At 40.3% G+C, this 26,363-nt stretch overlaps 2 protein-coding genes across 2 annotated transcripts in view; one reads left to right on the top strand and one right to left on the bottom strand.

Moving 5' to 3' along the window:
• Nucleotides 1–20,523, top strand: part of nlgn2b (neuroligin 2b) — a 65,875-nt gene extending 45,352 nt beyond the window's left edge. Inside the window, exons 5-9 of the mRNA XM_068716393.1 lie at nucleotides 9,629–9,814; nucleotides 13,311–13,576; nucleotides 13,733–13,886; nucleotides 14,911–15,277; nucleotides 15,788–20,523. Coding sequence (XP_068572494.1) covers nucleotides 9,629–9,814; nucleotides 13,311–13,576; nucleotides 13,733–13,886; nucleotides 14,911–15,277; nucleotides 15,788–16,718 — 1,904 coding nt within the window. The 3' untranslated portion in view covers nucleotides 16,719–20,523. The remainder of the gene's footprint in view (nucleotides 1–9,628; nucleotides 9,815–13,310; nucleotides 13,577–13,732; nucleotides 13,887–14,910; nucleotides 15,278–15,787) is intronic.
• A 1,237-nt stretch (nucleotides 20,524–21,760) lies between these two features.
• Nucleotides 21,761–24,134, bottom strand: LOC137876781 (endonuclease domain-containing 1 protein-like). Its single transcript, XM_068716584.1, has 2 exons — nucleotides 23,812–24,134; nucleotides 21,761–23,610 (listed from the first exon to the last, which is right to left on the bottom strand). The coding sequence occupies exons 1-2, from the start codon at nucleotides 24,106–24,108 to the stop codon at nucleotides 23,002–23,004; spliced, it is 906 nt and encodes a 301-aa protein (XP_068572685.1). The 5' UTR covers nucleotides 24,109–24,134; the 3' UTR covers nucleotides 21,761–23,001.
• Nucleotides 24,135–26,363: the final 2,229 nt, after the last annotated feature.

The following is a 26,363-nucleotide window of genomic DNA, read 5'->3' as shown; positions in this document are numbered from 1 at the left end:
CCTTTACAGACACCGCGACTCGGTTGATTTACATTGACTTTGTTTCTGTAATTCATGTTGGAGATGTTTGAAGTTCATGCTCATGCATTGTACATTATGTCTATTGCACTGAACCTCCACTCACTATCATTAAAATGCATACGAAATACATACATATAAATGTGTAGAGCGCTCCTGCTGAGTGATAATGAGGGATGACGCAGTGTCCTCGATTCCTTTAACATTGTTGAAAATGTTGGTATGTGGGCGAATGTGTGCTCTCCCTCTCTCACTCTCAGATATGCTTTAAATGGGTTACTGTACTAAAGCGATTATCGTAGCATGTGTGTTTGTATGTTTGTGTAGCATAAGCATGCATGTTTGCCCATGTGACCACAGATCTTCTTGAACATGTAACAGTGTGTGTGTGTGTGTGTGTGTGTGTGTGTGTGTGTGTGTGCTACTTGGTTGCGTGCCGTGCGTAAAATACATGTATGAATAATGCACCATCCATCTGAATTTTTAATAGCGCTCCTCTCTGACGCTGAATTTGAGTCAAAGTGAGAAACACAAGCATGCCGTATTTTAATAGTTTTACGTCCTAATCTTTAGTATTATCCTGTACTTACACACACAGGAGCTTACATATGCCATCCTCATTTCATACAATGCCTGCGCCTTTAAGAGAGTGATAGGGAGTCAGGAATAAGGGAAGAAGTGAAAGCAGGGAATAGAGACAGATGAGCGAGGGAGAACCATAGAGAGACAGTGAGGGGAAAGGAAACAGAAGGGGGAGATGGGAACAGTCTAAAAATAAATCGTCAGAAATGCTTTTTTAAATCTGCAGTGATGCAAAGTATTCATTCAAATAAACGCTCTTGCAGTGTGACCACAGCACCCTTCCATATGGTTTAACGCCATATGCTTTCACCCCAGTACGACACATACACATGTAACTTTCCAGCAAATATACTTTTCTTATTAATTAATGATATGCCCTGTCGTTGTGGAGTGAAATGGGAGAATGAGGAAAAAATGTCTGCTGCACACAGCCTAGTTCAGAGGTTTGGGGACAGTTGAGGTTCCAGATTGCACCTCGGCTCACCTTCTCCTACCTTCCTCCTGCTCCAGGCCCAGAGAGCCTTCTGATTAGTGTTGCACAGCCATCTGTTCAGACTAATTAACTAATTAATGAACTCTGGGGAAAGGCCCACCATCGTGGGCTCTGAGAGTGAGGGCATTTTTCACCTCAGGAAGTGAGATGAAACGCTTCTTCTGGAAACATTTCTCTACCCAATTTCAGCTTTTTACTTGTAAGTAAGAGCAAGCCATTTAGTAGTAAATGCCACCACATTTAATAACCACAGCTATTGCACTGAGTAAAAGGAGTATTTATGTTCAGAACAAACTAATTTGGCTGTCAATGTTCTGAAAATTAGTCATGTTTTGTCCATGCTAACACTCCAATTGATCAATACTGGTGGTCAATTTGATTTGCGATCTAGTGATTGGATTATTTGACCACTTGGAAGTGTTGTGTTTAAAACAAGCTGTAAACACAACACTGTATTATCACCTTAAAACATTTATATGGTGAATTTATTCTATTTCTTGCATCCTGCAGACACTGAGCGACACTGATATTCATTTGATGGGCATTTATAGGAAACATTAGCATTTTGGACACTGTGCGTCTTTTAAAGTAGCTATTGTATGGCTAACTTGTAAGCAGGTAGTTGCTTATTTACACATCCAACAGACACCGAGCAATATGAGCATTTATTTTGAGTCATATTTGTGTCCTTCTGACAAATGTAAGTTCAATACAATAGTTTTAGCTCTTGATTTGGTCTCCCCCAACTCCTGAAGGGAATATCTGGCTCCTTTAGCTTCTAAATGCTCCACTATGTTTGGTTGTTTCAAGAAAAAAAAAGGTTGAAGAGAGCGGTGAGACCAGAACTGTAAAGGTGCTGGTTATAAACCAAAACAATGAGCTGGAAGATACTGAATGGATCCATAGATCTAAGCGGAACTGCAGAGTTTCATGATAATTCTGGTAATAACTCTGTGGGATACTCTTTCACATTACATCCATTGTTGTTATAAAGATATTGATTAGAGCCGCTTTAAGGTGAAAGCGATGTAGCTTTTATATTTCTATAAAATGGTTTTGAGTTTGATTGGTTTAGTGTTGAGTTAAGTCTTATTTTGCCTGGGAATATTACCTCTCATCTGTTATCTTTAACAGTTTTGCCTTACTTTTGTGGTAATCCTTCAAAATGTAACCATAGTTGATATTCTCTATAATATTTAATTAACAGGGGCAAGATACGGTATTGGGAGCATTTCTGTTGCCCCTCAACGGCTCTCACCATGGCAACGCCTGAGACGGCGGCTCATAGCTAACAGTGCTAACAGCGTTAACGGTACAATCTACGGCAAACATGCTGACAGAGCTTTGACAAGTGTTTACCTGAGGGGGAACCGGAGGTTGGGTGCTATGCTTCCGCACAGGTCAATTGTAACTGTATGAGAGCAGTGCAGAACAGCAGCTGTGCGCTAACCAGCTGGGCACGCTCACGTACACGAACATGCATTAGAAGCAAGTGCAGCCGGTCGGCTATGTCAACAAAGCAAGGAGAAGCTCGGACACACTTCACACAACATTCTCTGCTCTATATATTTACATAGCAAATAGTTGTCTTTATTTAAAATCTTTATACATTTGATACTGTTGTACTATTCTTAAAATAACAAAATGCAGAGAAAAATGTATTCTCTTTTGCTTGTTGTACTCTGTCGAGTCAGTTTGCCCATTAAGTAGATGGATGAATAAATCGAAAATGATGAATCCAAAAATAATGTGCTCATGTTTGTGACACACTAGTGAACACCGTTTAATCCATTACTCAATAAGTTATGTATATTTTATAAGCCCATGCACATTAAAAACATTTTTAGCACAAGCCAAGTCAAACAGTATCCACAAATACTACTTAGCCTGGTGAGCCTTGGGAAATAGTTCAAATTGCGTTGCCCGTTGTTCTCAAAAACATCCCTTTAAATATGACATAAACAGTATTTTTAGCCAGCACAGATTTTGCTGTCAATTAATTTCAGCCTGCTGCCTTCCCACAACTCTGCTGTCCCTAAATACAAATGGAACACACCTCCCACTCCCATCACAGAGCCACAATCTTCCCACTCTGCAAGCAATGGTTAACTCTTCTTTCCCCACATTTTGCCTACAGTGCACGACTGTGATGACAGCTGTGGTGGAAAAAAACTATTCAATAGTACCGAGTGAGTCCTATAATACTGAATACTGAAACAAGAAACATTGCAGAAAGAAGTTTGTCTTTAAAGTATTTATTCTCTGGCCAGAGAAAGCTTCACCGTCATACAGACTGCAGTTCAGTCTGCAGAGGATGAGCCAAGAGTTCAGTTTGTCTCCTGCTCTTAAGCATCTCAGCACACATGGTGGGGGGGGGGCCTCAGGTATTTACATTACAACAATTGATCAGCAGTTTCAAGCTCCCCATTGACCCCTCCAGTCATCCCCTTCCTCTTCTGAGCCTTGTCACACAAAGACATCTCTCTTTATTACCCTTGATTACCCCTGGGAATCTTCACACCTAAACATTCTCTGGTTAAACTGCAACCCCCATTGAGTAACTTCCTCTTATCAAAGCAAAAGGCAGAGATAACCCATATGGTCCTGTTACTACCCTTCTAGGTACACAATCATATGTCACATATATAGTTTTGTTAGTGAGTAAGGCACATACACTAAATCACAGTAGAAATGTACTAGCGCAACTACATTTTCTATCACACAGCACAGAAAAACAATCATGTTTCCTTTGTTGATTGTGAATAGGTTCACGTGCAAACCAAGATTTGTAATGTATTCCTTTGGCATAATTGGCCACAATATGCTTCATACTTTGTCTATCTGGTCCCTATTGCAAGTGTGATTATGTAGAATGTGATGCGCGAGTGTAATGAATGTGATGGTAAAATTGTGTGTCTTGGAGGCTTCAGGTTGTTGCCAAGAGCAGTTGCTTCCAGGATACAGGCAAAGTTCACATTGAGCACTAATGACTTATATGTATGTTGACTGAAACTGACACCAATCTGCCTTCCAGGCTGGCAGCCAGCTGTACAGCTGGACCAATAAAATACAAGGAAAATAATTAATGCAGCTACTGTACTGTACCATACTCGATGCTCGACATGTTACACACCACATAGTGTGACACAAAGTATCAAAATTAAACTCAAAAGGTAGTACCTCAAATATCAATTTTACTTAGGAACTATAGAAAACGGAGAGGAATTGCTAATTATTCGACATACCTTTAATGATGCCAATTTTAAACAAATATAGGCTATAGAAATGATGTCAAGTTGAAAGCAGATAATTGACTCAAATACTATGCTGCCATTTATCCAAGCTGCTCCCTGGAAAATCCTTAACATGACTCATCAATAACATCTTGTATTGCTGGTATGATATCCACATTAAAATAAACGCAATTGCATAAGACTTTGCAAAGTTATAGAACACATTATTATGAGTATGTATATAGTACATATATAGATATGTATACTGTATATATATATATAGATAAGGGTTTTAACTGATTTTCATCAGTAATAAGATGTTTCTGAAACTCAACTTTCTTTGAAAAGCTTTGAAACGTCTTTGTGTGACTGTGATGTTTGAAGCATTGCTTTTCAAATTTGCATGACAGCCTGGTTTTACTGCACAGCTTGGTACCATTTGAATGGACCTTTGAGAATAAAATTGAGGGAGATAAGTAAGGTAATAAATACAATGACATTGGAAGCCTATGGGCGGTGTGGTGAAATGACATTAGTTCAGCAGGAGAAAGCCCAATTACAATATAACTTCATTTCTGGGTATAGTTGACGTACAGAGTGATACGTAATTGAAATGGACCTGCCAGCGGGTCTCCTGATTGAGCTTCCGGCGGCAACAAGGAGATTTAACAGATTTGTGTAAAAATGTTGGTCATCCAGGTATGTGCAAAAGGTGAAGTATAGCAGCATATCTTTGAATCAAAGAATGGAAATGATCGTACAACACCAGGGGATGCCAGCAATGCTTTAGACTTTTAGTCTCAAGCAAGACAGAAACATTTTATTAAAAATCACCCTGTTTTTAGCAGATGTATTAACTGATTATTATTCAAACTACATGTTGTTTACATAGACTCTTGTGAGAATGTGACATTACGCTGCTCATTTTGTGTCAATACCCATTACAGGATTTACTAACAGACTTTTTGAGAGAATATTTGAGAGAATATGATGTAAAGTTGTCCGTGTTTACTGCATACGGTGCAGATATATTCATCCACACTTACATTCATACACAGTAGATAATCCCCAAGGTTGCTGCGCAATACTGAATAATCAAATCCACTTAATTTCAATCATCAATACAGAATCTTTAGTCTGCAGTGTGCAGGAGACAGTCACCATCTGCTAAGGTTTTTATTTCCTATTTTGTATTAGTGCCTCTGCGTTTGCTTTGATTCATTTTGTGACTCACACATACAGAGCTTTGTTTTCTCTCTTCAATCACCTTTTCTGTGTGTATAAAAAGGCAATATCTTCCCTGATTTTTGACATCTCTAATCATCCTCTGTGTGACGTCACATCAAAATTATATAATATGCCCTTCAATATATTTCTTTCACCTCTCTCTCATTTAGGATCTGACAGTAGCTTTGGGCAATATTTGGTTTAATACCTGTCAGATTTTTTTTTTCATCCCTTTTTCCAACCCGATCCGGACCCCCCACCCCCTCCCTCTCCTCTTGTTCTCTCTTATTTTTTCACAGAAATATGTTCAGTGACCCACTGCAGTCATTCTGTTCAGTGCTGAAATTCCTCTGCAGATGCATGTTCCCGTCTCAGTAGTCAAACAGCCAGAAGAATGACGGCTCTTCGGTTCTGGACTTTGGATTTGTGAATTTCTTTCTCAGTGTTGAGATGTTCGACAACAGAGGATGCACTGAATAAAGCTTTTCAATATAGGACACTAAATATACTGTGCAAAATACTGAAAATATCTTCTTGAAGTGGAGCTGCTGACCCTTTTTATGCGTGACACATTTGGAAAAGGAAAATCTTTCCGATACATGTCTGTTTCTTTATACTAGTACATCTTCCTGTTGCAGATGCAATGCAATACCAATAAGGGATAATGACTCTTCTCATCAGCGTACATTAGAGGAACACTTAGTGCTCCTACCATTTCTTTTTTATTCTGTGTTAGTGTGCATTATGCTTTCATGATTTCATAAGATACACTTTTTTTGAAAGATTTTTTCTAACTACGACAGGAAGGATGTATGAGCCGAAGCAGCAGTTATTATCAGATGGATCTTGAGGGACTTTTTGTAGGACACGCCTGATACAGTATACTGTAAATATTTCTGTTTTAAATTTCCCTCCTTCTGTTGCTCACCTCAACTCTGTTTTCTTTCATCCACTCATTTCATGTCTCCAGCCTGTGTCTTTACTTAGAGGTTGATGACTCTCCTCACAGTTCCTTGGCCGTTACCTAAAGCAAGTGTTGAATATGCATGAGTTCAGCCTCATAAACTGCTGCTCTCAGCGCTAAAGTCAGTAGGAAGCCCAGCTCAGCAGATGGAGGGGGAGAGGGGGGGATCAGAAAGAAAACTTACTGAAAGAGAAGAAGAGGGAACGTGTTTGACTTATCTTCAGTGGTGGACGATAAACCAAGTTCCCTTTCTTCAAGTTGCCCTTGCAAAGAGAGCGACAGGAGGCGCTAGCTCAAGCTAGCATGCTAGTTCATACGCTCAGCTGCATGTGCATTGACTTTGTTTTTGTGTTCATGTGTGCATGCATGCAGCTGTTTGTGTACTTGAATATGTAAGTGCTTGAATGTGTGTGTGTGTGTGTGTGTGTGTGTGTGTGTGTGTGTGTGCGTGTGTAAGTGCTTCTGTGAGTGTCTGTCCATATCATTTTGCCTAAAGCTCTCTGGACAGTTGCCAGGCAACTGTGGCAGGCCGCTCAGCACTCGGCTGGGCAGCCATGGAGCAGACACTTCCACATGCCTATGGTTTTGATATGTGGCACAGGTCAGCGCTGATACGTTACCAGGTCAGAGTCACATCAGGCTGAGAGCCAGTCAATTGCTGGGTTGATCTAAGGATAATACAATTACACAATAGCACGCTAACTATATCTCTATTTGGTAATCCCATTATCTGTCCTATTAACTTTGGTTTCTCATAATCATTATCTTATGATCATTAGGTAAGAAGGATTATTGTTTTCTCATGAGTGGGTCACTATTTGTGGTTACACATTGGGCAGCTATTAGACTTAGAAAAGCATTGATTTGTTCTCTCAAGATTATTTTTTTTTAGATAATGTCAAAGAATATAAGCAAACATGACTACGCCTCAGTGTCTATATCTTTGCGTTATCTGTACAAAATCCAGGTCACGGCATCTCTGGACCAACATGAAAATATTTGGTTTTGGGTATTTTCATCCCTAAATGTAACAATAGAGACATCCAAATAAAGGCACAGACACATGAACATTTTGAGAAAGATTTACCATGATCTAGGGAAGAGTACATTTTTGCTTTTCATGCAAACATGCTCAAGCATAGCCTCTCTGTAAAGGTCCAGTAAATAGTCTCTATACTGTAGGATGCTGGCACAATAGCAAAGTGCAAAACAGTAATATTACTTGCAGATTTCTTTTTAGGCTAAATAAGTTTTACAAAATGTTCTTATAGCTAAAACTGGTGACCAGGGATGAACCTATCCAAAATAGTCTTAATGAGACACCCAGCCCCAGAAATATGTGCAACCACTACATATTACTTTTTACTGGCTGGTATTCGTAAATTTAGTCCAAATATGAACATTAAATAACAAACACTCTGTAATATGAATCATAAATAACCCAGATAAACCCCCAGTAGTGTGAGTAGAGTGAATAGTGTGGAATGACACGTTTGGGTCACACTAATTGTTGAAGAAAGGTCAGTTTGGTAAGTTTTCATTACCATCATCATCATCATCATCATCATCATCATCATCACTGGCATTATAATCACTAACAATAAAACTGTTGCTCTTCAACACACTTGTGCTGATTGTCCTCTTTTACCATCTGTCTCTGTGTGCTCCCTAAACTGTGCTCTATGGCGGTGCCACTAACTCCAACTGCCCTTCAGAACATACTGCTGCTTAGTTCAGTCACTTACAGTATGTGTTTTTCAATTCAAACACAAGAAAACTTGCTGAATTGGAACTGCTCAACAGTATTCACCAAAACACTACAATGTGGGCCTTTGCCATAGAGAGATGCATTATAACTAATACAATGTATGAGGACACAATTACCATGACACCTGGACCTTGTTTATAGTAGTATATATTGTGTATAATAGATCATACTGTACATATCCCTACACAACTAAACATTTATTAGTCAACCAATATGCTCATTTAGGTGACGTGTAGCATGGTTGTACTGTACAGATAATTATGTGAACAATATTGTCTACCCTCCTGGTTTTGAATAACTATTTGACGGACATCACACAGACTGTCTCGCTGTACAAAACGGTTCATTGGTAAACAGGTCAGTGAATGACTGGGATTGCCATTTGAACGCCATTCAAATCCATTAGGGCAATGGCGGACTCCGCCACTGACATTGCAGACTACTATATAAAGAAATAACTAATGAGTGCAAACACATTTAATGGCTATAGAAGAAGAGATTCCAGTCATAAATATACTAGAAATTTCTGGTATCAGTTACAGGCACTGCTGGCACTGTTGGGAAATTCTGCTCATGCTTTAGAAGAGGCACAGACAAATATAAACAAATATATAAACTGTCTATATATATATATATATATATATATATATATATATATATATATATATATATATATATATAGCAATGTTTTTTTTCTTTCCTTTTTCATTCTGTCCTCCGCCCCAACAACCTTTAATCTGAAGAGTACACAGTTTACTGAAATCATTCTAGATGTTTTCCGGGTATTGAAGTCTTCCAAACCGTCAAAAATTTTTAAAGCCCCACTTCTTTTAGGGCGAAATAGCCTTGTACTGCCTGAAACACATTTATTTTGCTGTAATTCAATATCATACTGTAAGAACAAAGAATTGTGTGTGTGCCTGTGTGTGTGAGACATTTTGTTCAGTTTATTTTATCTTGTTGTGGGTGTGCACCTACTGTGTAAATATGTGTCCTGGAAGTAGGTGAAACATGGCTTCTGTTGCTCTCCTCCTCTTTCTGCTGACAAGTTATCTTAACTGTGCTGTATTTCAAGAGTTGGTATTAAAAAATGAGTAATTTGGCAAGCTTTCTGAGTGAAATCTCCTCAGACTTGCAGTTGAGTTGGAGGCTGAGAAGTTCCTGACAATGACAGGATGCCATCTTCTGTTTATGTGGAATAATTCATTTTTTTTAAATTGAGCAAATGCACAGGATTATGTTATCCTGTGCTCCTGATCATCTGCCCTGCTCCTCTTCCTGCACATAATCAGTATTTTTTTTTCTCTTTTTCCTCTCTGTGTTTGTTCTAATTTACCCTGCAGGGTTTCTGAGCACAGGGGACCAGTCTGCTAAGGGGAACTATGGCTTGTTGGACCAGATCCAGGCCCTGCGCTGGCTCAATGAAAACATTGGTCACTTTGGAGGAGACCCAGAAAGAATCACCATCTTTGGCTCCGGAGCTGGTGCCGCTTGTGTGAACCTTCTCATCCTCTCCCACCACTCCGAGGGTAAGGTTCTTTCACTGTCATCGTCACATCAGTAGTCGTATACCCTGCTCAAAAGGGATTAACATTTCAGGACAGTGTGGGTAGTGTATTTCTTCACAGTGCATGATAGTAATTTTAATGAACAGCCTAAACCAGATGAAAAAAAATGTTTTCATATATATATTATTATACATTATATATTATTCGCCCAAGTGAGGGGATGCAATATTCAGAAATGAGTCATCCACTATTAGTAGCAAATGTGTGTGGGTGTGGGTGTGTGTGTATATATATATATATATACGTATATATATATATATATATATATATATACATATATATATATATATATATACGTATATATATATACATGTATATATATATACATATATATATATGTATATATATATGTATATATATATACGTATATATATGTATATATATATATATATATGTGTGTATATATATATATATATATATATATATATACGTATATATATATATATATATATATATATATATATATATATATATATATATATATATACGTATATATATAGGTTGTAATTTGAAACAAAATCATGATTGTCATTGTGCTAGAGTCGACAGATGGATGAATCACTAGGTTATTTGCCATAACACCATTATTCACCTTGAGACACAAGCCCTGTAAAAATCCCAAATAACGTCACTGATCTGCACTGACAACATTTTCCTTCTCCAATAAAACTAATCCTGTCTGGACAGGGCATTAGGAATAGATACAGTGTATTTACAGTATATTACTTGCTTTGATATATCTTACATGGACTTTCAATGAAGAACATCATAACCAAATACATATATACTGTGTATATATATATATATACATATATATATATATATATATATATATATATATATATATATATATATATATATACAACTGTTGCTTGAACTTATTTACTTGACTGTTACTCGTTGATTCTATGTGGACATGTTATGAATGTGGTCTTTGTATTTTAGAACAAGTCCATCCCCTTAATAGATGGTTAAAGTGCCCTTTTGTTCGGTAATCTTGCAATTTGGGCTTGCAAAAGCTAAATTACAGAATCTCCAGTTCACATGTCCAATGTTTCACTAATGTGGGCAGATGCCGCCGGTGCAAAATTTGATTTAAGAGGCTTGTTGAAAACACTTCCTCTGATTGTTTTATATATATATATATATATATATATATATATATTAATACAAAAGCAAGGGATTTACTAAGTTTTTTAAACTATGGCATCCCTGTGTAGTATTTTCTTCACAGAATCCCCCACCTCAATGGTGAAGGTAAAAAAAAGAAGAAAAAAGCTAAGACATCATTAGAATAAAATGTATATGGCCCTCAGTCACTCAGCTATTTAGGCCATGTTGCTGTGCAGATTTGCAGATTAACTTAAACTAAACGATGAATAGAGAGTATGCTAGTTGGTTAAATGCATTTCTTTCATTCTGTTCTAAAGTCAATTTTGCTCACGTTATAGGTTTTCAATAAATAAAACACACATGCTACACTGATTCTGTTTTTCATTTAGATATCTTAGTCCCTTGCAGTGTTCACTATCTCTTCTGGCTAACAGCGGTGTTTTATCTTGGGGTCTCTCCTCAACCTATTCCGTTTCACATTTTTTACTGCAGATAAGTGGTGTGGGACAGCAGGCTTACAGCTTTTGGTGGACAGGGGGATGTATGGTTAAAGTAGTGTTAACCATGCAGTGAGATTTGTTTTAGTTTTTCTTGTTTGGTCACTACTCTAACAGTCATTATTTATGACCACTGTGCATTTGGAAAACGTGAGGACTGGAAAACGTGTTGCGGTACAACGGGCAACTGTGATGGGCCCTTACCAGTTGCATCATGTGAATATTTAATTTTTCATACGGTGGCTTTGATGTTTATTCCTCGTTTGAAAGCATAGCATTAAAATACAGTCCAGTGTTGCCTCGTTATTTTATGTGATGAAATGTTATTGAAAATGTACAGTAAAAACAAATACAAATAAGTCTCGCAGCAACCTTGGCCCGTCCTCAAGGCACCACCTCAGGAACCACTGAAGTATACTTATTAAGGACTGTACTGCACTTCCTTTGTTTTTGAATGGCAGATCTCTAAAATACCCACCAGATGCTTGATCACTAATCCTCTGATGTGAGTAGAGCTCAGAAGGTGAATGCCACTTTATATTTTACCAAGAATTCAGATTATGTTATTACTGAACTGTTAACCTTCAAAAACTGACCTTGGACAGACAAAATAAAAAAAATAAAAAAGATTTATCTGTACGCATGGAGGAGATTCTCAGAATGATGAGCGTGTGCCTGGGAACACACATCTTTTTGTCAGAAAACATTCGGGAGGACATGGAAAAGCATTTCAATGATTGGGTAGTATCGGCCAAGTTGTTAAATGTTGTCAGGTGGCCAGCTTATGTTGGTTGCTGTCCATAGACAAAGATTGATACTCGCACAAGCACTAGTGTTCCGATTGTATTGTGGGTGCTGGCGGAAGGTGTTGTATTTAAAACATATCTGATATCATTAACATTTATGGCACTTTCATTTGCCCATTTGTTGTGTTACTACAAAATCCCCTTAAGAATCAGATAGCTCTGGCTCTTTTTTGTGGTTAATGTTGGATTATTTTGGCCAAAGTTATGGTATGTTTTTGCTTATGTGAACAGTTGGTGTCATGGCAAATAGTGAACATTGAATATCCATTTTATCATTATGGGTTGTTTCTGGCAAAAACCCTCTTCTACTCCATTTTGAAGTCTGGCTGCAACGCCGCAAAGTGCAGAAAAGTAAAGTTGGTGGGTGAACAGCTTTTAAAGGTACTGTGTGTGTGTGTGTGTGTGTGTGTGTGTGTGTGTGTGTGTGTGTGTGTGTGTGTGTGTGTGTGTGTGTGTGCAGAGGAGAGATGAGATGAGGGGTAGAGCTTGAGCTGCAGCTGAGAGGCTTCTTAATTGATTTCACAGGGAGAGGAGCGGGGGTGGGGCACATGCAGAATATGGGGGGGCTTAATTATTAATGACAGAATCTGCAGATAAAACTGAGGGACAGCAAGCCACTTTACATAACAGTGCAGCGGTGCAACAGTGCGAGCAGTTTTCTTTCTCTTGCTGTCTCTCTTTCGCGCTTTATCCAAGACAGCCATTAAGCCTACTGCTGTGTGTTGAGTTGCCACCGTCTTTCTTGCTGCTGTCTCTCGCTGTAGGTGATGGAAGCACTTCATTTTCCCACCCTAATGTTCTTAAAGATTTTCCCCGGCTATGAAAATCAGCGGTATTTCTACTTCATCTTGCTGCCTATGTATTACTCTGCAATTGCTCCTCCTCCAACATATGCATTATTGAGCACGCACACTGGAAGGCCTTGAAGGCCCCAGCAGTTGCAAGCGAAAGTGTGTCAGAGAGAAAGAACTGAGAGAGAATAAGTGATTGTATGTTTTCTGTTGAAGATATATCTGCTGTGTATGGTCCTGCTCTGTGCAGGCCTGTTCCAGAGGGCCATCGCTCAGAGTGGCTCAGCCATCTCCAGCTGGGCAGTCAACTACCGACCGACGATGTACACCAAGATCCTGGCAAAGAAGGTTGGCTGCACTCTAGGGGACATGGCCGATTTGGTGGACTGCCTGAGGAGGAAGAGTTTCCGGGAGCTAGTGGACCAAGACATCCAGCCTGCACGCTACCACATTGCCTTCGGGCCTGTGGTTGACGGGGACGTGGTGCCCGATGACCCTGAGATCCTTATGCAGCAGGTCAGAGCTGATGTCTCTGGACGTCATCCAGTGAATAAAATGTCTTGTTCCTCTTGATCATTTCCTTGCATTTGGTTTGTGAATTCTGCCCTGGGCATTCCTGCTGCGTTCTTTGCTGTCATATCATGCTGTGTGTGCTTTTTGTTGTGACACCAGGGCGAGTTCCTGAACTACGACATATTGCTCGGTGTCAACCAGGGAGAGGGCCTGAAGTTTGTGGATGACAGTGAAGGAGAAGACGGAATATCAGCAGCCTCGTTTGACTACACCATCTCCAACTTTGTGGACAATCTGTATGGATACCCTGATGGTCAGGCCCTACTCTATTTCACCTTAAAAATATGAATTAGTTTAAAGCTCAGATCTTTAAATTACCACAAGTTGTTGGTCTCTGTGGCACAGAGATGTACTTTAAATGATTTCAAATAAATGTTACATGTAAAAGACTTTTTCTAAAAATTCTACTTAAAAAGTACATATTAGCTAAGTATTATTGGCTAAAGTAAAGTAAGTACTCATAGCAGAACAATGTGTCCTGTGAGGGTTATGCAATTATATTGTGGGATTATCAATGCTTTTATGTGATAATAAAATCAGCAAAGTGCTTGAGTAAATGTACTTTACAGTTACATTCCACTACTGCTGCAAGGTGAGGGTCACATGACCCACAGTGGTAGCCAAGCCAGTATACAACTAGCGGGCTAATCTGCTAGCATATTTACTGCTAGCTGTGTCTGGCATTATTGCAATGTTATCTGATATGCCTGATAAAATGGCTATTGGTTTGACAGTGCTATATTCTTTTTGTTTTTTTTTGCTGCTGTAGTATTGAGGTGTTTCCTCCTCATTATCTGATGCCTTCCCATCCAAACATTCAGAACAGAGCTGGTGGACGCATTGCGCTGAGCTATAATACCACACAATAAAGAATCTGAGGGGAAATTTGGTAAATAGTGTAACACAGAAAACAACTATAAGTCTTCATCAAAGTTCTGACTGTTTTCGTCAAAAATAAAGGGAGGTCAATGAATAAAGAAACGCAGCAGGTTGCTTTGCTGTAGAGTTGATTCATTTTTATGGGACAGTTGTGTATTTATTTCACAGTAAATTGTGTTAATGATACTTCCTCTGCAATGGCCCGGGTCTGACTTGATAAGCACAGTCCAAGAAGTGAGAATGAACAGCAGCGCTGAGACAGGAAGTCGGGTGAAAATCCAACAACATACCTCTGTATTTTAACTAAGTTACAGATTTCAGCCTAGAATCCATTCACCTAATGTTGCAGATAACCATGCGCTGCGTATATACTCACATTCCTTTTTATTTCTTTCAAGGTAAAGACATCCTGAGGGAAACAATAAAGTTCATGTACACAGACTGGGCCGACAGGGACAACAGTGACATGCGTAGGAAGACCCTCCTGGCTCTGTTCACGGACCATCAGTGGGTGGCCCCGGCTGTTGCCACTGCCAAACTGCATGCTGAGTTCCAGTCGCCTGTCTATTTCTATACCTTCCACCACCACTGTCAGACCGAGGCAAGGCCAGAGTGGGCAGATGCAGCCCATGGAGATGAGATCCCCTATGTGTTTGGGATTCCCATGGTGGGAGCCACTGACCTGTTTCCATGTAACTTCTCAAAGAACGATGTAATGCTGAGTGCCGTCGTCATGACATACTGGACCAACTTTGCCAAGACAGGGTTAGTATAATGTCAACCTTAGTAATTACTTTCTGTTATCAAGTGCCTTTATCTTATTAAATATCAGGTAATACAGTGTGCACAGTATACTGCACTTACAAGCTAATATGTAACACAATGGTGATTTCACTTTCTGAAGTATTGAGTTCATTGTCCCTCCAGCCTGCTAGTCAACTCATACTAGTGAGTGACTAAAGAATTAGGGTTTAGTTTTGATTTGGAAGTTATCTCTTGGATGAGAGAATGTGTTGAGCTTCTGAACATGACCTGGGTCTAAACATCTGGGTTGGGACTGAGCGACGCAGCGCACGCTCTTACCGAGGCATTCTTTCTGCTAGAATACAAACCAGATTTCTACACAGGCACAACCAGCACTTCAGCTCTTACTGTGTTTTGTTATGTTGAATTGCTGTATTAGCAACACAGATAACGTCAAGTTACAAAACTTAGTAGTGGTTAATAATTTTGAACATATAAAATGTTATTTATTCAGCTATTTCTCTCCTCCAGGGATCCTAACCTACCAGTTCCTCAGGACACCACGTTCATCCACACCAAGCCCAACCGCTTTGAAGAGGTCATCTGGACCAAGTTCAGCTCCAAAGACAAGCAGTACTTGCATATCGGCCTGAAGCCTCGTGTGAGAGACAACTACCGGGCCAACAAGGTGGCCTTCTGGCTGGAGCTGGTGCCACATCTTCACAGCCTCCACAAGGAAATCATTAGCTCCATCACAACTCGACTGCCGCCAGGCCCCAACCGTTGGAAGGGCCCCGCCAGCCCTGGCACCTACTCCACACGACACCCTGTAATCTCAACCTATCCGCCTGATCCTGAGCCCTATGGTTCAGAGAGGCCCCGCTTTTCTCCCTTCCCCGATGAGACAAGGGACTACTCCACCGAGCTGAGTGTGACAGTAGCTGTGGGCGCCTCGCTTCTTTTCCTGAACGTGCTGGCGTTTGCCGCGCTTTACTATAAACGGGACAAGCGCCACGAACTCATGCAGAGGCGCCACCGCCGGCTGTCCCCGCAACGTGTCACCACGATGGGCATGGGCGTCGGCATGGGAGTCGTCGGGGCCCCTCCGCACAACGACCTGGCGCTGAGTCAGGAGGAGGAGCTGATGTCGCTGCAGATGAAGCAGCAAAGAGTGGAGCTGGAGCACGGCACGCCCCTCCCTTCCCGCGGCGTCCTGGGCGACCTGGAACCCCTGCGGCCTCCCGTGTGCCCACCTGACTACACGCTGGCCCTGCGACGGGCGCCTGAGGATGTGCCCCTGATGACAGCCAACACCATCACCATGATCCCAAGCACCATCAGCAGCATGCAGCCCCTCCACCCCTTCAACACTTATCCCCCTGTCCCGGCCCCCTCCACTACACCTGTCCCCAGCCACAGCAACAATGCCCTGCCACACCAACACTCCACCACCCGTGTATAGGACCAGGCACAACCTCTGCTACCCCACTCTGGGCTTACAGAGACGCACCACACAAACTGCTCCAAACAAACTCCACTCTCACCACCCTCTGTTCTTCTTTGCTATATCTTTGTCTTTTCTCATTAAGCCCTCAAATAAAGCTGCAGTTTGTAAGATTTTAAGCAGTGAAATACCTCTAAAATGTAATCATAAATCAAGGGGGAGTTGATTAAAAAAGATCCTTTGCCAAAAGCCTGTCATCGTAGGTGCATACTGCTTTGCCCCCCTTTAACGCTCTTTCAATATCTTGTGCTTAGGTGAGCCACCAGACGCAGCTTTTCAGCTTGTAGCTGTCTCTAAAAGAGGTATCGAGCTGATCACAATCTGTCAGACATCTTATGTGTAGCTCAGTTGTTTTGCGCATGTGTTGTTGTGTCAGTGTAAAACTATGTTTGACATAGAATACATATATTCACTTCCATTCATTTAGTGAAAAGATGAAACAGAAGCGAGCAGCTACGAGGCAACATATGCCCCGACAAGCTGTCTGTCATAAAGCGGTGATTTCTTGAAACTTACAAATTGCAGCTTTAAAGGCCCAATCTGGAAGTGGAATTTGGCACCCTGTGTTGAACACCATGTCCCAACAGCTGTCTCTGTGTTCTGATTCTGGAGACTTTAGTGAAGTGTGAAATGTATTGACAGCACTGGAAGTACAAGGATGAGCTATTTGACATTTAAGCATGAATTTGTTTTTATCAATTTTAAAACTTTAGTTCTTCTGTTTACAAATTTATGCACTTGTTTTCAGTTAAGATGCGACCTAAATGCCATTATTAAAAATCTGTGAACTCACAAATGCTGCTTTCAAACGTTTCCAGATTGGGGCTTCAACTGTTGGGCGGTACAGGAAATAACTGAATCCTACTCAGTCTGTGGGATGCGACCTGGAATCCAGGCTGCCCATTAGAACTCGCTACATCTCCGCCACACAGGCTCTAATCATGTCCATTACTTTATTTGTTTCTCACTCATTACCTCTCTGTCTGTATCCCCATCTCAGCCCATTTAACTGCTCCGCTCTTTTTTCGCTGCCTCACACTTTTTCTCTCTCTCTGTATCTGCCCTTGTAGCTGTTTTTATTAAACCACTGACATAATCCATTTTCATCTCCACTTCTCTCCTCTTTCTCGCAATCACTTCTAGACTCTTTTTTCCTTTTGGAGTCTTTTATACAAAAACACAAATGTAAATGTTGTATTATTAATAAATTGTAAGGATATGAATGAAAAAAAAGATATTCTGATATCTCGTTTTTACCAGCATTCTTGGTGCCAAGTACTGTGATAAAGTTCCTCTTTCACTGGCGTCCAGTGGACCGCCTGGAGAGGTCCATACTGACTGTATCTTACAAAAGGAATTACCATCTTAAAAAGTGCCAACCCCTTCATCTTTCTTTTGGATCCACACACTTCTTTGTTTTTTTTTAAATTACACTCAATGTTGCACTGTGGCTGGTCTCTTCTTTAAAGGGAAATCAGATTCAATATATCCTTGTTTAAAAAAAAAAAAGAATATAAAGTTTTATTAACTACTTTGCTGTCTAGGATATTTGCATGATGTTTTTTTTGTTTTTTTAAAGAGTGTGGACAGAGAAGTTTGTTTGTCATTTTGATGATTTGCCTTGTTCTTCATTGATTTTTATTTTATTTTGAAAAACATTTTCATTTTCTATTTTAATATCAGCTGCACTTTGTGGTACTTCAAAAAAAGTATTAAAGTATTAAGAGATGAATATTGTGTAAAACTATGATTATAACAAAGAGAGTAAATATTTCCTCTTTATTTTTTTCATTTCCTAACACAGGCTGTGTCGCAAAACTACCAGAAAGACTGATGAAAGCCGTTTTCTTTCCTCCCTCTTTTGCTCTGTTTCTCTTTATCTTTTGCAACTGTCAAGTTTGCAGTCACTGTCTCTCAATCTCACCTGAAGATAGCACTCTTTTAATTTTACGGAGAAAAAAAAAGAAACAACTACTTTACATGAATAGTCTAAATAAGGTTTTTGTCTGTGACTGACATTGACCACATGCTTCAAAGACTGCTTGACACTTATCTTTTTGTCTGCTCTTTCGTTGTTTCACGATTCTCCCTTCTGCAAGGCGGGAGAAAGGATGAGATATATCTATGACGGTCAAAAGGTGAGAAAGCCTTGTACGCGCGTTTTCACATCTTTCGCACAACTGAACACAAAGGACGGGTCACACTCTGGACAATTCCGAAGAAAAAAAACAAACCCAGTGACATTAGGACAACACTGGACAAATGGCGACAGTGATTCAATGGCGATGAGGAAATAACTCGTCAGCTGCGGTATGATCTGTCAATGCACAGAGGGTGCATTCTAAAAACCTGATTAAAAAAAATAAATCTTTAATGACAGACGTTACTCATACACCATATATCACAAGAGCAAGGCAAGTGGGATCAGTTCCCCCCTCCTTGTTATGTTCTGTATCCTGTCTGCTTAGGATAACAACACTCTGGAGCCAGACTGCCATCCCTCACACTGGACTGGAGCGAGCTGCGAGGACAAAAGAACAAAAACCAACACGTGAAACAAACTGTACATTTTATAAGTGTAAGAGAACAAACTGGAATTTGTAAATATTATGTTTGTCGTTTGGTTTGAGTGATTGGCCGGATCTTTTCTTTGTGACAACAGGTGCAAGTTTAGGGGACTTACATGATTTTAGCACTCATGCGTACGTTTGACTCTCCTTCATTTCCTAGATCTCAAGGGCAAATTCCAATAGGTTATGGGCACGTGAAAACATCTGTGAATACGAGTGAATCATTTAAAAAAAAAAAAAAAAATCACAGCATGGTTGAGGTCAACATAAACACGAAAAAGGAACGCTTACAGCTCAGGTTAGCCTCGATGTTGTGGTGATAAAAATGCTCTTACTGCATATGTGGCTGTCTAAAGCGTAACATACTCACCTGGCACTATCCCATCAATCATGAAGGCAGCTTTTGAGTGAAATGAGTCCTTTCATTGGTTAAAAAGCCAAAGAACAGCTGCAGAGAAACAGATGCCGGATAGGGAAATAGAGATGTTTCGAGAAATGAAGCAGGAAAAACGAGATGGGGCAGATGTTTCAAATGTGCTCAAAACAGACCACAAATCAAGGAATTGTACTTGTGATACTGTTGGATTTAATTGCTAGTGTCTCACGTTGTCTTGAGCATTGTCAATAGAGTATAACATGTAATTGGGAGGTTGTGAAATGCTTTGTACTCTTCTGGTCTTATTTCAGACTCCAATCATGATGGTTGTTTTACTACAGTTTGGAATTTTGTCTGCACATTCTGTTTACGGGATTATTGACCCAGCTGTTTGATGTGAGTCTGAGTTGCCCACGCTTGCAAAAACAGCATTACAAAGACATTTGTTGTTGTTTTTTCTTTTCTTTTTTTTTTAAACAAGCCAACAGATAATGGAAGCACACTCACCAAGTTTACATGTTTACACTACAGTTTTGATGTTGGCTCAAGGTAAGGAAAAACATATAAAAATTATAAAAAGGTATTTCAAGGATTTAAATATATTCGTATTACAACATTTCATGCTGGAATGGTAAAGAGAAGGCTTGCACCTGTTTGTCTGTTTCATTTAGTCTGATTCAGTAACCTGCTTGAAGCTCAAGATACTGCGAGGGAGCATAATGACCGGAAGGAGTTGAAAGAATTAAAGTTAATATTTCTATTTCAAATAGAGGCTATTACACACTGTATGTTGTGTATCTGAACTGAAAAACATTAAAAGACATTCTTAAACAAATGTTTTGCCATCATTTTTTGTCATGTTGTCAAAGGTGCAATATTAAAGCTGCAATACATTTTATAGCCACGTGGGGGCAGAAGAAACCCACTACTACACAACCCGGAGCGCTAGTTGGTGTTGTTATAGCTAACCCCATTGGCTTGTTTTACACAGTAAGGAGATACGGGAAATAAAGTGGAAACAGACAACTATTGAGAAAAATAACCCTTGGTCTTTAGTTGTGCTAGCTGCTATATTGAATTGCTTCACCAGCTAGATAGCTGCTAGCCTAGATGCTAACTTGTGTATTTGCTATTACAATTGAAAATGGAGAGCCTGAATCATACAGTAAATGTGTAGGACATGAATGTTTAAGAGGCGAAAAAGCTCTGTAGGGTTGCTTGGTTGCTTGGGTCTGTCACTGTGAGCGACTCACATTTAGTAATTTGATTGACAATGTTCAAAATATTGATTATTATCTGAAATAAGAGTAGGGATTTTTTGATTTTCATTTTTAAAAAGGACAAAACCCATGTGGCTGCTCAGAGAGAGAACCATGGAGTTTATTGCTGTGGTAGTGTGAGTAAGGCCAGCATTAGGTTGCATTCACTGTGTAGCTACTGTATCCTCATGAGCTCATACCCGTGATTTCATTTTCTAAATCCACACAAACTGAGTTCTGACTTTCATTCCATGAGGTCTTAAAGTTATCCAGAGGATTTGAATTTCAAAGCCTAAAATAACCGCACCAGTTTTATGAAGGGAACTGTCGTCTAATCTGTGTTTATTCAGCTGTTGAACACAAAAGTCTCTATTATGGCAAATATACTGAAGCAGACTGATGCACTGGTGCTGTTGGATGGAGCATGTGTGCTAATGCGCGGATTTCCAGTCATTCAAGCTCTGATGTGGAAATAGTTGAATGCTTTTTATGGCCACAGATGCATTTACTTCTGTGTTATCATCCGTGAATAAACACGTTTAGACCACATTACAACTGTTTTTACATCTCCAAGGTCACAGTTTCTACTCCAATCAATTGATCTTTCTGTCCCCCTGATGACATCCATGGGATTATACAGATAGATCATTTCAATAAGCAAACCCTGCCTGTGGTGCGAACAGTTTTGAAAGGTTTTTGGCGGGGATTCATGTACAAGAAGAATTACAGGAAAAAAGGGAAAAAGCCAAATTTTGACCTTGTGCAACCATTTTATTTTAATTTTCCATAGCTTTCCATAGCTTTCCATAGCTTTCCATAGTTTTCCATAGTTTTCCATATCTTGTGTGGTTCTCTCGGAGTGACACTTTGAGGTGGTTTGCTATTAACCTGAAGTGAAATGGTGTTGTAACTATGCACCGTTTCCTCTAAAATCAAATCTGAAATTAGACAAATTGGTCTTAATCAAAATCATCTCCGTCAAAACTTAACCTGTTAAGCACGACGGATTCAATCATAGATTGCAGAATTGTGATGACTGATATTTCTGTTAATGTCATAGCGTTTTTCTTTTGTGCCATGTTGCCTTTGCAGATTATACAGTAATACTCTGTTGGTGTCCCTGCAAGCAGTGATCACAGGAGACACTTTCTCTCCGTCACTAGATGGCAGCGTGCGACTATAATGTGCAGAAAAAGGCCTGCTGCATCACAAAATGACTGCTTCTAATCCAAATGAACCAGCCTCTAGCAGCTCAAAAAGCATCTTCCTCTTTGGAATTGCAAGCTGAAACATCACTCTCAACATTTTAAAATAAGATATCATAAGCATCACATTGAATCAAAAAACATATTTTTATGAAAGGTCTGTATGATATGATATCCATAGAGGCAACATTTTTACCAAATAGTATTCTCACTGTCTTTAATTTAAATGATCAAATGGCAAGTTTGTAAGGGTTCTCAAATCATGTCGGTCGTCTAAAACCTCAAAAACTCAACAACTTATGCAACCATATGTATTTTTTATTACGTTCAAAAGAGTTGTATTACAAGTAGATTAAATAAATGATTAAAGACACTAAAACCAGATAGCAAGTCAAATCTAATTTTCCCAACTGACCCAACATTCAAACTTACATTTGCGCAAGGAAGCTTTTTCATTACAACAGCTTTATATTGACCTTTTTTTATAGTAAATGATAAATAGCAATCACGATACATACCAGTAAATTAAGATAGTTTATTAAATGAGCCAATTTACATCACCTCCCACAAGTCAGTATTAGATAATAATCCCTCTCCCAACAAAACAGCTCTCCTTTTGAAAAAGGAGAGATAATTAAAGAAAACCCCCAAACAAGATTTAAGAGCAAAACCAACTCTGTTTTCCCCAAAAATAATAACTGAGCTGCAAGATAAATTATAAATTAACATAACAGAGAGTTATGACAATAGCCTATTGGATTTATTTTCAATGCTCTTTGGCACAAAAATCCATACTGACTTACAGGTATGTAGCCTGACCCTTTCAGGCTTTCAGATAGTGTGTTGGAGGTACAGAGGGAGGGGTGAGGGAGAGATGCAGTTGTCGTAGAATATCTGAAGGTTATGGTCAACATCCAAATTACTCTTCAGGATGTTCTCGAGTTCCGGGACCAGCATCTCGTGCACGCTGTTGCCCTCTTTGGCGTTTTTGGCCAAGACTCCGTAGGACGGGAAGAGGATGCGCACGTCGTGCGGTGCGTTGCGGTCGTACTCTGTGCAGCAGTACGCGGACCACACGTCTTCGGGGATGGCCACGCGGTCCTGGTTGTTTCTGCGGATCATGTTGCCTCTGGTGGTCACGCCGGTCACGATGTAGGCCGTGCCGCGGCAGAAGTTGTTGAGGCGGACGCGGATTCGCTCCTCATACTCGCGCCAGGGCCCGATGTTGAACTCGCGAATCTCCGGCACCACGTTGGTCAGCGTGTAGGTGGCGGCGCGGTCGTGTGGGGTGGACTGGTGCTGGTCCGGGTTCAGGTGACCTCTCTCATACAGGACTACGTCAGAGTAGTCATCCAGGACTGCCTGGCTGTCCTCAAACTTCATGTGCAGGTAGCCAGTGGGGAAGGCCTGCATGTTCCCATTGCCATCGACTTCTGCCAGCTGGGGAGACAGAGACACACTTCTTTGATATACAATAAAAGCCAGTGTTGTCTATTAGGCCTCTTTGCCTCTGGAGTAGACCTATTGAGTATTTAAAAAATATATTATACCCCATTGTGAGCTATCTGGTTACAATTAATGAGTTTTTTTGTCATTTTTAAAAGCAAACCCGAACTATCACTCAAAGACAAAGTATCTGACCTGTGGCTCATACATCCAAGGGTAGTCCACACGTCTGTCTCCCTCTGTTTTCTTGAAGGTATAAGCTGAGTAAACCGGAATCCGCTTCTGGGGGTCATACAGGGTCACAAAGCGAGGCCTGTCCGCATAACGTTGACAGATCCTCTTCAGCTTGGTGTCGGTGAACCCCCGCGGCGGTGTCCCCATGTACAGGGAGTCCTTGCACCTCTCTATGTGATTAAAATCTTGAACAACCGTCGCCGATATCAGAGGCAAAAGAGAGGCCAGCAGAGGAACAAACGCTGAAGGTGTTAACATATTTGTGGTGAAAAACGTCTCCTCAGTCTCACCTACTGGGGATTCTGGAAAGCAATGACAGAAAAAGTTTGCAGTTATGATTATGGAAAATCAGATATGCAAAGCAGGTAGGGAAAGTGTGACCAAAAGACAGGCCTCCTACCACGTGTGGGCGTGGATGTGCAAGTCATTGCTCTGACCTACGATTCTAAAATACTACTGAATAAAACAAGCTGTATGCTCTCTTGAATATTATTCTAAATGCTCTTTTTGAAGTAAAGCTACTGTACCAGACTCATGGATCTATTGAGGTTAAGTCCATCATCTCCTTGGGCATTTAAACTAATTGACAGGATTGTCCCTGTGAGTTCTTAATGAGGTTATATTTTGACCTTTGAGATAGCCATTACATTTTATTCAGGTGCAATCAAATGCTGAGGCAACAAGATACTGAATCATTGACTGGGGTGCAGACAGCGCTGTTAAACGTCACAGTTTCACCATGTCATTATTTCACATATTCGCCGTAGTACCTTGAGAAATTAATAACCAGCACACCTGTTCTGAACAACTTGTGAAGGCCTGATTTGACATAAAACATAATTTCCAAAACTACCAGCCAAAATAACTTCCCATTGCAAAAACAAAATGTGGCCTTTCAAGTGCAATTCACTCTCAAAGAGTTTGGTGATGACGGGACATTGAAATGGGACATTGAAATGGGCCATTCATGGATGTGCTATCAACGACGTGGTAAAATGCAAAAGTGTCTAATCTGTCTCAGTGATGAACAAAAGGCCTACAGTGACCAGTGTGTTTTAGAGCTACTATGCTACTCAGCGTAAATGATGGAGATAAAGCCTGAAAGTTTAACTGCGACACAGCAACAAAGAGCGTACAAGTTCAAAAGCAAGAAAACAAAATAAGAATATAACCCAGAACCCCATAGAATTGGAAGAAACTCGATCTGCCATGAAGTAAAGCGAACATTTCATAGCAAATGGTTCAGTGTTCTGCCAAAACGGGTGCTTGACTTTTCTGGCAGCTCACTGTGTACAGAGCAAGTAATCCATCTGAAACTCTCTTCCTGTTTCCAAAGTTGCAGCTTGCACACATTATGCAAATTCTTTATTTTTGTGCTATTTATCAGACACATTTACGACCACGATGTGATGACTGTGGGTGCACAGTTTTCTCTCTCCAGTATTGCAAGGGACACGTGCATGCTTTTCTTATCCTTCGATAACAACATGCCATGTCATGTGACTTAGTGGTTTCGTTGACCATCCGTTACCATGAAGGTCACCGATCGATCCGCTCATCAACCACGTCTCCTGTCGGTGTCCCATCTCACTTTACGGGCTCTGAGGAGGATCATCATCTCAATCAGTGACTCCCAACCAGGGCTTCCCTTGCCCTTTAGAGGAAAGAGTGCAGAGTATAGCCAACACTGAAGTAGCTCAAGTCATAACAAGCAAAAAGATTCAAATAAAATGTGCTGGATATCAATGGCTGGAGTGTCTGGTGCTGCTGCACTTAAGCTGCTGGCCTCTTCTCAAGCCGGTTTTATGCAAATGCAAAGTGTTTGTCAGATTAGCTGGTGCAACAATCCTTCACTGCCCTAATAAGTCAATTTGAGTGACTGAGTGTGGTCATTCATCGAGGGACCAGCTTGCCTCTCTGATCTAATCCTGAGTTATGGCAATCATAACTTATGTAGCTGGGGCTGATGATGCAGTTATGCGAACAGACATTTCTCAGCTGTCAGCATTTTTACCATTTAAAATTAGAAATTCAGACCAAGTGCCGAACCAGCTCGGCTGCCCTCTGCCGCCTCGTCTTCAGCAGAGGAGGGAGGGAGTTTCACTGCTGTGGCGTTAAATGTTATCAGTTCTTTGGAAGGAAATGTAATTACTGCTCATGATTTTTGCTTCCTTCATACAGTCATTACCAATGGGGGTCATGGGGGCAGCGCTTTGGGGTGCGATTGTAAACCATCATCTAATCATCTAATCGTCTGTCTGTGTATTTATTTGTTTCTCGGTGTGGATGTCAAGTAAATCTCTGTGATTATAATCCAAAATCCTAATTAATCCCTCTATAGTTCTGTGTCTCTAAGACAGGCTTGAAAATATGGTCAGTAGGAGTCAAATATAATGCATGTCAGTTAAAAGGCTGACCTGGAATGAAAACTCGTTTGAAAAGTATGGATGCGCAGAGCTGTTGAGAGATTTAACAACTCATTTTATTGTTGATTCATTCTGGTACAGGGAGTC

The sequence above is a fragment of the Cebidichthys violaceus genome, unplaced genomic scaffold, assembly GCF_023349555.1.
Source record: "Cebidichthys violaceus isolate CVI_PGR_0920_01 unplaced genomic scaffold, fCebVio1.0.p SCAF_20, whole genome shotgun sequence".
NCBI lineage: Eukaryota > Metazoa > Chordata > Actinopteri > Perciformes > Stichaeidae > Cebidichthys > Cebidichthys violaceus.
Note: the sequence above shows the minus strand (reverse complement) of the source record. Positions and strands in the feature narration are given on the sequence as shown.

What these genes read in the sequence shown, in the direction of transcription:
- LOC137876781 (XM_068716584.1), bottom strand. Translation starts at nt 24,108, where the DNA reads ATGTTAACACCTTCAGCGTTTGTTCCTCTGCTGGCCTCTCTTTTGCCT. An exon ending in CTTGGATGTATGAGCCACAG is followed by an intron (nt 23,611 to 23,811) that starts GTCAGATACTTT and finishes CTGTCTCCCCAG; the next exon opens with CTGGCAGAAGTCGATGGCAA.